Source organism: Daucus carota, chromosome 4 (genome assembly GCF_001625215.2).
Source record: "Daucus carota subsp. sativus chromosome 4, DH1 v3.0, whole genome shotgun sequence".
In the NCBI taxonomy this organism is placed as follows: domain Eukaryota; kingdom Viridiplantae; phylum Streptophyta; class Magnoliopsida; order Apiales; family Apiaceae; genus Daucus; species Daucus carota.
The window spans coordinates 41826254-41838412 of record NC_030384.2 but is presented as its reverse complement, the minus strand read 5'-3'; the positions used below and the strand labels follow the sequence as shown (position 1 = coordinate 41838412).

General features: G+C 34.5%; 2 protein-coding genes across 4 annotated transcripts; one reads left to right on the top strand and one right to left on the bottom strand.

The window, feature by feature from the left end:
• Window positions 1–3025: 3025 nt before the first annotated feature.
• Window positions 3026–3932, bottom strand: LOC108215610 (uncharacterized). The gene has a single exon (XM_017388123.2). It carries the CDS (start codon window positions 3910–3912, stop codon window positions 3181–3183), a length of 732 nt encoding a protein of 243 aa, XP_017243612.1. The 5' UTR covers window positions 3913–3932; the 3' UTR covers window positions 3026–3180.
• A 3918-nt stretch (window positions 3933–7850) lies between these two features.
• LOC108215609 (uncharacterized) lies at window positions 7851–11749 on the top strand. Of its 3 annotated transcripts, none has more exons than XM_017388121.2 (4): window positions 7851–8163; window positions 9291–10019; window positions 10130–10213; window positions 11383–11749. In XM_017388121.2, the coding sequence occupies exons 2-4, from the start codon at window positions 9305–9307 to the stop codon at window positions 11481–11483; spliced, it is 900 nt and encodes a 299-aa protein (XP_017243610.1). In that variant the 5' UTR covers window positions 7851–8163; window positions 9291–9304; the 3' UTR covers window positions 11484–11749. The 3 variants fall into 3 exon arrangements, with proteins under 3 accessions (XP_017243610.1, XP_017243609.1, XP_017243608.1); XM_017388120.2 differs by having other exon boundaries at window positions 9284–10019; XM_017388119.2 differs by having other exon boundaries at window positions 7852–8163; window positions 9281–10019.
• The last annotated feature ends 410 nt before the right edge of the window (window positions 11750–12159 follow it).

Below are 12159 nucleotides of genomic sequence, written 5' to 3'. Positions count from 1 at the left end.
GCAAAGTTCCTGAATTCACCAAATTATTATAAATATAAACAAGTCTCAACATCGAGATAACAGAGCACAACATTAAACTATTTTCATGAAATGAGACTCCTTAAGTGCCATTTACAAACCTGGTCAGTGGTCGATGCACCTTGGAATTCTGCAGTACATTTGTACTAGAAACTGCATTCTTTCTGTATAAAATTACAAGACAGGTAATTCAGATATCAAACTAGGTTTTCAAATTAGGAATATCGAGAACATAGAAAAATTATCAGTTCTTAGAAGTTACTCGCGCAAGGCGTCTCTCTTGGTAGCCACATACGGAGCGTATCTAGCACCATTTAGGTTTATTACACTCAATGCCCTCCTGGTCGGGCCGATTCCCTCGTCAGCCCTCTGAGTGGCAGTTTTTAGGAAACCCCCTACAATGGCATAGAGTTCACATGGAAGAATATAGACAAATATCTACTGTACGTTATTAAATAAATACACCGGAAAACTTGTACATTAATCTAAATCCAAGTTCATTTTACCTTGAGAAATCGAGGGCCTAACGTCACCAACACAGTTTTCATTTGAACCAGCCATTGAGATTATCTACAAAATCCAAACATCACCTAAGAACATTAATTCACAACAGATAAAACATATAAAATCAAAGGGCCATGCAAAAAATATAAACATCACCAATCAATCATCATGAAATTTAAAAGCCAAGAATCGTAATGAATGGAAACAAACAAAACATATCTTTCATCATAAACAAAACTCAAGTTATAAGATTTGAAGAATCCATGTAGATCATTATTAAAAACACATACATATATGTAAACCCAAAATTCGGTGTCATATTTACAGAAACAAAATTAATAAGGAAGAAATTAATAACCCTTTCTTGTAAATGAGAAACAAATCGGAGTGAGACGGTGACAAAATTCAATTAAATCCAAAGATACACTCTCTCTATGATCTCAGTCTCTCTCTCTCTATGCACAAGCCTTAAGTTGTCTGCAGAGTGGTATATATAGAGGTCGGTGAAATGTCTTTCCTCTTCACAATTTGAAAGGAACGGCTACTTTAACAAATAACGACCGTCCGATCATCGAATTTAATTCTTAATGATAGAATCATATCTCCAGATTGTCTATTATGATATCTGCGATATTGCAATCAATGAAATTTTACAAAATATTGTAGATTTTATTTGTTATCTTTTTGTAATCTTATGGATATCATTTATTGTGTGACTGGAGAATTTAATGTAATAATAATATATTAATATCACTGGAGAAGAAAAAGTAGAATCATGAGGATTTTTCAGATATTAATAATATTTTGGAATAATTTTGACATTAATATGAAGATAAAGTAAGTAGCGATATTTGAAAGATATAAAAATCTATAAATGATAATTATGTCTTCTATTTGAATAATACTTTTTTAAATATAAAGAAGACTAGTCTCAAATAAAATATAAAGAAGATTGTGGGCGATTTTATTCATAGTTTTATAATACATACACATTATAAAATGATAATATCATTAAGGTGTAATCGTTTATTGTTAACAAATAATGAAATTATTAATCATTAAGTTGTGAGCATTCACTGTTAACAATAATTGTTATTTAGTCGATATCATGTGAATTATGTTGTTAACAGAGACGATCAGAGACGATCATTTCATTTTTTCCCCTATTTAATACGTCCCGAGACCGACGATAAACTCGTAAAAAAAAATTAAAAGAAAAGTATCTATGATAGTAATTATTTTTATAAATTAAAAAATACTATGTATTGCCATATAACTAATAAGCTGAACATGAATCTTAATATTTGTCATAGTTGAAAAATATTACTGATTGATTGATAATTTTATTTAAGACACCTTATAAATGATAAATTACATGAAAATTTGGATAATGAAAAATATTACTTTTTATTAAACTGAAAAATTATAACTCGTACTCTAATACTCAAATGTTTTTGTCTACTCCATAAAACTTAACTATATATATATATATATTATTTTATAGGAGGTTTTTTTGGGTGAAGTTAGAAGGTAAAAATTTGGCTAAAGTTGGGGAAAAAAATTTCACTGAAATATACAGAAAAATAATAGTTAATCGGTGAAAGAAGTGAGAAAGTTGGTCGGGACTTATCCTAAAGTCCAACGGTGAATTACTGTGTAGACTAAAATTTATTGTACGCTGTTCACACTATTTTCACTCTAATGAGAAACTACCGTGCAAAATTTATTGTGCTTTGGTCATTTTCATCATTTTTAGTGAATTACTGTGTAGACTAAACTTTATTGTACGCTGTTCACATCATTTTCATTCTAGTGAGAAACTACCGTGCAAAATTTATTATGCGTTGGTCATTTTCATCATTTTCATTACACTGAGAAACGGTCATGCACATCCGTCCAATATAATAAGTTAAAAAATAATACCAAAAAACGTAAAAGATTTTTAATATCGGTTTTTCTAGTGTGTGCCCATGAGCACATGCTAAGCGCGGAAGTTTATAAGTTTAGGAGATTTTGATTGGCTCTCCTATCTTAATAATGGTGGACCCCCCCTGCAAATGCAACAACCACACCAATCAAAATCTCCCAAACATCTCAAAATCCGCGCTTAACATGTGCCCATGGGCACACACTAGACAAACCCTTTTAATATTAACTGGTAAAAACTTGCATAACTCTGTTTGTTATTCTAACAAATTATGTAACTCTGTTTCTTGTTCTAAGAGCAAGCCCAATGCAATTCCCTATTTTCAACCCCTAAAATATTATATATATTAATGGTTATTTAAAATATTGGGGATCAAAAAAGTTATTTTGCTTTCATCCCTCAAATAAGGATAGGTAGTTGCGTTGGAGGAGCTCTTTTTTTTCTCAATTCTCAAATCTTGTCCATGTAGATCAAATATAGGTAAGGAATGGGTGCATTAGAGTTGCTCTAACAAATTGTGAATCTAGTTGTAACTCTTTCGATAAACAAGAAGCCCCGTCATGAAGTTACTTTCTTGTATGAACCTAGTCGAATGCTCGGATTCATAATCACAATTTTAACCGGGCAGTGTAAAACCTTTATCAACATGATAAATGCCAATAACCGAAAAGAAAAACAAACTATCATCAGTTATTAGAAATCAGCAAAAATCCATACAAAATCATTTGAGTTCAAAACACAACTAACAACGAAAACAGAACATAAATCAAAAAACAAGCGTAAGCAATCAAGCCGCGATGCTCATCTCCACACGAAGCCAACTCAACCAAAAGCCTCGTACAAACCCTTGTCGACCATATGACAAAAACACCGGTAACTCCCAAAATAACACCTCCACCTTGCGGAACAAACAATGACAAGGCAGACAAAATCACAATAGGCAGCATACAATAACCAATCAAACTCAGACACCTGTAAAGATCCAAGTTCCCATTCCGACCCGCTAACATGTTAAAAACAACGTACAAAAACAAAGCGGAGACAGTGACCCAGCCCAATATGATCCCAAAATGCAGCTTCCCAGCGAGTAATTGGAAAAGCCCAAATGCCATTAAGAATAGAAACGGGCCCGAAAGATCCGAATCTTCGTGCAAATCGGGTTTGACTCTAAACGGGTTGAGAATCGACATGGTTTTGTTCCAGATTTGTTTGGTGTTGATACCCAGTTCTTCAAGAAGGGGTGGTTCGTCTTCGAATCCGCCGGGGATACTGCCGGAACTGGAGAATTGGGGCGGCGGGAATGACGTGGCGGCGGCGCCGACGTCGAAGGAGAGAAAGGGGATTCCGGGGTTTGAGGAACGGGGGGATTGAAACGGCGCCGTCGCGGGTCGGCGTTGGCTTCCCGGACCCGGGTTGCCGCCCGATGGGAAAACGACCGGCGGGAACTTGAAATCGTTGGCCATCAAGTCGGACGGTGATGATATCGAAGAGAAAGCTTTTACGAGATCTGTATGTATCTGTGTATTGTGTATAAGTAACCTATTTTTAAATTTTAATTAATGGATGCTAATTTACATACGTGTCAACCGCGATCAAGTTTGTATCGAAGAAAGACGCGGAGAGACAATAGATAACACAAGAGGTCAGCTTTTTGTGCGATACTCGTTAGATAACGGGGTTGCTTGTGATCATTGTACTGCGTATCATTTTTAATTAAATCATATATTATTATATCTTGTAAAATAAATATGATATTGTAAAAATTATAATAATTATAAATTTAAAATTTTGATTTATATTGTATTATGGCCTCCTATAATTATTTTTATTGCACCGGCTCATGTTTAAGCAACTGATCAAACCATTCAAATGTCACCAAGGATTGATCACAGCTAGCCTGTCAATGGATCGGGTTCGGATCGGATCAGCCTAAATCCATATTCATATCCATTTATTTTATCGGATTCGGATCAGATCGGGATTGGATTTTTTACAGGCCGATCCATATCCGAATCCATTAGGATCACGGATCACGAATCGGATATCCGGATCCATTTAGTTTTTTTTACTTAGATTTAAAAATATTTTTTTTTAAAAATCATGTCAGCGATTCTTAGAGGAAGGATAGGATGAAATGAGATGTCGTGATCAAAGAAGCTTCTTACATTTTTATTCTATTAAAATCACAAATTAAGAAGGAAAATACACAAAATGATAGAATTTTCAAGATACCAATACAATTTGCTATAACTTTACAACTCATTCATACTAGTTAATTAAACGATTAATCAAACACAATCACAACCCACGACTCACATAAATAATATCAGGGACTATTATAACTAAAAATAACTACTGCAACTAAAAAAATATAATATATTTATTTATTTATATTTATTATATATTTATATATATATATATTTATATATTTATATATATTCTACCGGATCGGGTCATTAACGGATCGGATCACCTTAAATCCATATCTGCTCTATTTATAATCGGATTTTTCTTATCAGATCAACTTTCGGATCGGTTTTTTTTTTCGAGGAATCCATATCCGCTAAAAAGACCCCGGATCGGATCGGATCGGGTCGGGTCTCCGCTCCATTGACAGGCCTAATCACAGCAGGGGTGTACGCGGCCGGGTTAGCCCGGTTTAAGTTTTTTTCTGACCGAACACATTAAATTCGGTTTGTCAATTTTTAAACCCGATCCATTAAAATTAATTTCCAATCCAACCTGATTTGTCGTATTTCGGGTTGGGTTGGTTTGGCCGGTTTGTACGGGTTATTAACTTACTGTTAAACTCTAAAAATAAAAAAACTGCTCTATAAGAAAAACAGACTTAAGCCAAACGGCCCCTGCATATACTTCACTTTTCTCACTGTAACTAAGAAATACTTATTTTAAACTCACTCAAACGCTTCTGCATATACTCCGTTGTTTTAGGCTAGTTTATTTTTTTTGTTTTTACATATAGTACTGCTAGTTTGCTATACAGTCTACTGAATGTTTCCATCCTTACATGCCATGCTTACTGATATAACTTGTTACTCTAATATAACTTCACTAAAACGAAGCCAAAACAGAAAACAAAATTGGCAGGTCCTTAGTTCAGAAGAAAATAGGATGTTCAGCACCACTTATCCATCGCATGTAAAGTGACTAGTTTTATTTTTCTTTTCTTTTTAAGGTGGGCTATAATATAAATTGAAATACATAAGTATAATATCTTCTGGTTGGGTTGGGTTGGCCTAATAAAATTTAAAACCATACCCAACCCATTAAAGCCGGGTTGGAGCCATTTCAACCCATTCAAATAACGGTTTATAATTTTCGGTTTGGTTCGGCCAAAAATAGGACCGGTTTGGGTCGGGTTGAACGGTTTGAGCGACCCGTGTACACCCCTAGATCACCGTGTGATTGTTGACTTGTATGCAGAATTTAGTTATACTTGATATAACACAAAAAAATTATTATATGTCTCCTCCTTAAATCTTAATGTCCAAAACTTTATGCAGTTTTCAGGTGTTTCGAACTTCACAATGTTCACAGAGCTTTTAAAATTGTGGATAGATTTATGATTGCTTTCTTAGAGGTACCAAGCAAATTTATGAAAAACATGTATATTTTCAAATTTATTAAGAGTACTTCTATAATTATGCAAAATTCTGAAAAAATATTATAAAAAAAAAAAGTCAGGGGACGCATGTCCCCTCTTTTGTTACATCCACCCTATCCGCAACAAGTGTCTCTCTCATCACCGGAAATGATATGATAATTCTTTCAAGTGAAGGTAAAAAATGGTAGTATTTGTGCTCGAAAGCTACTCATTGTACACCGGAATTATGAAACTTGCAATACATGTGTTGCCTGAAATGGGAACTCTTGTAACTGTTGTTTCAACACCTCTCATATGAGGTTGCTTTGGAATGGATCACGACAGCACTTAGTACATTCACGATGATGACTATGAACTAATTCAAAGTGCAGTAGTCTAAATACATATATATTTTCATTTTTCAGAAATTTCGAAACTGAAATTTAGAAACGGGTACAATTTGCATGTGCAAATGAACTTTTTTAGGTACCGTTTGGGGTTGCTGTTGCAGACAGCAACAGCAGCTTTTTGCTGAAAAGCAGGTGAAAAACTGTTTGGTAAATCTAAAAGCAGCTTTTCCGAACAGCAGTTTTTAGCTGAAAAGCTGCTGTTGGAGAAAGCAAGTCCTCCCATGCTTTTAGAAAAATCTGCTTTTCAGCTTTTGCAGAAAGCTGTTACAGATTTCATTATCAAATCTCATCAAAAACATTATTTTTTTAATATTATAACTCAAAATAAGCAAATATCAAAAAATTACCAAACAGTTATCTGATTTCTACAACAGCACTTATTTTACCAGCACTTTTTCTGACAGCACAGCAATTTTTAACAGCACTCCCAAACAGATTAGTCCCATAGTCATACTCAGCTTGGAAGTTGATTTGAGCTCTGTTATCCTCTATGATTGTTGATTGGACTATTCCAATCCAAACAGATTTAGAAGTGCTTACGGCTTAAACATCTAAACTCCTGTAGAAAAATTCTAATTTAAAATATTTTATATTTAAGCCCCGTTGTGAAATTTTAATCTACCTTACTATTTTTTTTTTATATTAATATGTTGTTATACGAAAAGTACTTATCACATGATTTTTTTATATAAACGAATTTCCCCCTCTTTAGTTTGTGGATTCGCTCTCTGCCTCCATTCCTGAGCAACTTAAAACATAACCTTCAAGTTTAAATATGTTCATCGAATTCAAGACATCTAATGTAACCTCTTGATTGCCTACAAATGTTCCTAACTCTCCGGCCTTTTGAAATTGACTGTTATGTAACAGCTCACTCTCCGCGAATTGTGATCCTTAATTCTCTTCGGCTCCTCAGCTCCCCATCGTAGGGTCGAACCCCAAACATGATGTGAGGATCGTCCACGTGGTCATGACATGTCCATATAGGTGCTTGTATTGGCAGTTCGCTTATATCATGCCATTTCGATATCAGGATCACAACAAATCGGACTAAATAATCTACTCCTTCACGAGTTTTGCTTAGACTAGCCAAGCTAGTCTGGAAAACGCCAGTAAACTCATATATAAAGAAGAAAAATATTTGGATTCATCCAAAAATAACCCCCACACACAAGTGACAAGACTAGAAAAAAAGATTATCATCATAATTACGGAATAAAAATTTTATCTTTCTATTAGATTTCAATCATTTAACAAACATGAGCCTCCTGCAATTATAGCAATATCACCAGTATAATCATCCGAGATTGACACATGACCTATTTGAAAACATTTTTTTTAGAATAATTTGAAATAAATAGCATTACTTATAAAATAACAACACTCAAGTCTTTTTCTCCCGGAAATCCGTCCGGCCCCGACTCCAGCCTTGTTTAAACAAATTGCATACTCACAAACAAAAGACTCCATTCTCGCAACAAGCCTAGAAAAAACGGCCCACAAGGCACAAACCTTCCCTAAGATGTTATTTTTGGAGGCAAAATGCTTCCCTCTTTTGAAAAAAGCCCACCATTTATCTCCCCCCTACCCATCTCTCCCGCGCCGCGTTTTTAACTTTTTATAGATAATATAATAACTACATACACACTCCCAGAGTCCCAGACAGATCTGTTTGTTTCATCTTCCTATAGCTTCAAAAGGTAAACACCCCCTCCTTGAATATTCACACTCAGAATCAATATATAATATCTCTCTTGTTTATTTATTGTTTTTCCGACCTTGAATTCATAAAGGGGATGATTTAGTGCGGTAAAATAGGGTGGTTCAAACTAGGATTAATCGACGGTGGTTATTTACTTTATGGTTATGTTTGTTTGGGTAATTTTTATTTTTTTACTTTATCTGGAATTTGGGGGAATATTGAGAGCTTATCATATTGTAGTTTTGTTTGTGTTCATTACTAGTTTAGAAGTGTTATACAATGTTAGGTTACTGATTAGTTTCCCTGTGGAGACTGGAGCCTAACTTGACAAAACTGGAGAACACTGGAGCATTATACTAAACACGTAATAAATTAATAAATGAAGGTTAATGGGTCCTTGTTTTGGTAAGTTGAATGTTGAAATTAAATGCTGCTGTACTCACACTTGCTTGCCTAGTAGCCCTACCCGGGGATTGAACGCTCCATTTCTTGTCGAGGGGTAGGCTGGGTAGCCACTTGGTCTACAAGCCTGGAGTTGAATTGTGCTACAGTAATTTTTTTAGTTCAAGTAGTTTCAGTTTTGCTGATAAGAAAAAAAAGTAGTTTCAGTTTTCCTCGAGTCTCAACTCCTATATGTTTTATGAATGTTTATTTGTTAAACTTTGTTATATTTCATCTGGTGCTTTTATGCCGGTAAAGTCTGCTTGCTTGTAAGCTGTTGGTGTCATCCAGTAATTTACTCTGAAATAGGTTTATTAGGTTCTGGCCTCTTTACTTATACTCCCCAGTAGACGTGTGTCAGATTTGACTGTCTTGAACTATTATTAGTAGTTGGTAAAACATTATTTAGTTATAGTCAGGATTGGGCATTGGCGTTAACTAATTTGAGATAAAATTTATAAGTTTAAATTCTCTGCATTTTTATGTTGTAATTGATGTCATTAGAATTTAACATAGCTTTCTTACTTTTCCACCCTATTTGCTATTATAATTTTCAGCCGTACTTTTACATCTATTTTTTGTTGACAATAGATATATAAATTTTAACATAAAAATCTTGAATGCATATTAGCTGGTTTATAATGTGCATTAAAATATGTTATTTATTAATTCAGTAGTTCTTAGGTCTGGAATCGAGAATGATTAATTCAGAACTCAAAAAAGATCAGCTAGGCAACAGTGGGTTGGAGTTGGACACTTGTATATCCCACAAGCAGCCACCTATATCAACAAAGAAGTTGGCGTTGACAGATGTTCAAAATGACAATAGGGTGTTGCAATATCATCGAGAAAGTTTGTTTTCTACGGATGGAGGACCCATCGCAGATAAATCAAAGATTTGCGGAACTAAGAGACCCATACCTGAGTCGCTTACAAGCCACCCTTTTCGTCCACTCTCTGATCGCACAACTACTAAGGAGCATCTTGTGTATACTAGCAAGAAACTTGAGCCTGTCCAAGGGAATGGGAAATCTGGGCACAACGCTGATAGAAGTGTAAGCAATCCTCTTCCGAAGCCTCATCACAATATGCAGCAAGAAATTCTCCCAAAACAAACTCTGGTGTTGGAGGATAATACAAATCATGTTTCTATGGCTACGTCTAATCACACCATTCCAAAGAATACATGTTCTTATTTAAATTCACCATTAGACTCATTACCCATTTCTCTTGCTAATCCTGGTAATGGCATGGGACCTGCTGAAAATGATTGCTCTAAAGTCATCTCAAAGGTACCTATTTCAGCTCATTCTAGGAGGGTGGATGACAGGAAATGGGAGGAACGGTACATTCATTTACAGAACTTCTTGAAAATGTGTGATGACGAATCTATCTGCAGGGATCACGTTCAGAGTGAGTTGTTATACTCTACTACTATTACTAGTTGACGAGATATTGCCAAGCACTATTATTTTGTACAATTTGAAAGGTGTACTCATTTTGTTGTCTTTTATTCTTAACAGAGCTTCGTCATCTTACCCCAGCAGAACTTAGCATATATGCAGTTGAACTGGAGAGAAGAGCAATCCAATTAACAATAGAAGAAGGTATTTACTCCTGTTTTCTTATGTATGCATATTTTGGGATACAAAATTAGTTAGCAGCGTAGTGTAGACTTCCTTAAGATTGCGTTTGGGAACATGTATTTCATTTCAAATTTTAGATTTCAAATGACATGATTTGAGGCGTCATTTTAAATTCTCAGCATTATACTAATATTTGAATGTCCTAAATTTCAAATGAAATTCAAACCCAACTTTTTTTTTTTGTGTATCCAAACATGTCATTTGATCAAATCCAGAATTTCAATGAAATTTAAGTTTCCAAACATGCTGTTAGGTAGATGTATATGCAAGTAGGGCATCATATTTTTATTCAATAGAGGCAAGTGATGCAGAACAGAAGAGATGCAACAAATAGCCTAGAATCTAAGAAATCATTCTCTTTATCATCTTAATTTCTCATGCCTAAATTGAAACAATTTATAATCTCCACTTTAAGACCAGGAATCACATAAAATATGCCTAAGATCTAATAACTGAATTAACTTCAAGTCCTTCAATAAATAAAAAAAATAAAAAATGCAGATAACTGTTGACAGACCTTAGCAACTCAAAATGAAAGTATAAATCAAAGCAAGTATATTACAGAAGCCTTTACCATCGGTAGTTTAGCAAAAATGAACTCTAGATTCTTTTCATCATTCAGTTGGCGCAGTCTCCATCTATGTTTAATGTAATCGCATATGACAGTGTCAGTATATCATATTGGATGTATAACATCATTCTTCGCTGTTATTGTCTCAACTCTATGATATTGTATTACCATTTTTTCTCCTTGAATAATCTATCTAATACCAAATGTTATGGTGCAATATGGGTAATTTGTGAGGTTGACTACATGCTTTTTGAATTTTTCTGCTACCATGATTTTCCTAACAAATTGAGTTGCATTTGGATGACATTGTTGTACCTTGTTTCTGGCAGACAATTTTGGATATGAATTTTATTTTGATTGCCTGAACATAGATTAGTAAGGCCAGTTTGTTTAGTGATTCGAGTTATTGGATACCATTAGGTCAAATACACTATTTTCCTTCCGCATTTAAACCATATCTCACAATTCGGCCAAGTGATGACAGATGTTATAGTGAACAGAACTTGGCATGATGACCCAACAAAGCATGCTATAAGTTTTTAATCATTCCTCTTTGCAGGAAAAGAGTTGCAGAGAATGAAAGCACTAAAAATCTTGGAGAAATCCGCTACTACTGCCAATCCCTTGCAAATGAGTCAACCATCCCAGTCCAAGAAATGAAAACTGGGTGATAGTTTTTCACTTCTGCAAAGGCTGATTTTCTACCATATTTATCTGTTTTTCTTTTTAATATATAGTTGTTGGTTTCATTCATTGCCATCAGCTTGTTTTATTGCAGACGTAAGTTTTTATAAAGGAATAACCATATATTGTTATTGCCAAAGTTGTTATTACATGATTTCTGTTTTAGTGTAAATTAGTTATGTGGTATTATGACTGTAGGACTATTTCTATGGTAAATTATTGATATGAGCCCAGTTCAATTATTTTGATCTTGTTGGGAACTGGGATATGTAATTGGTTACAAAATTAATTCCAGACATTTATTGTTGTGCTCAGAGAAATAGTTTTTCTTATTTTAGAGAACCCAGAAATCAGGTGCAACTGAAAAATGGGGGCAATGGCATTCACATCTCCTACGTACACATCCTCATAGATTCATAGTCATCAAGTGTGTACCGCCTGTTATCTCTATTCTTTATCCTTATATTCCTTGTTAATGGATGAGATTTTAACTTGCAATCTTGCATGGTTTATCTTGATAAGCCGGGCAATCATGTCACCAACAGGAAACAATGACCACCCAACAGCCTTTCTTGACTACATTAGCTTTTTTTTGTATTCTCATCTGAGAGTTTATTAATTCTACTTAGTGTCCTTTAATTTTTGGCTAGTA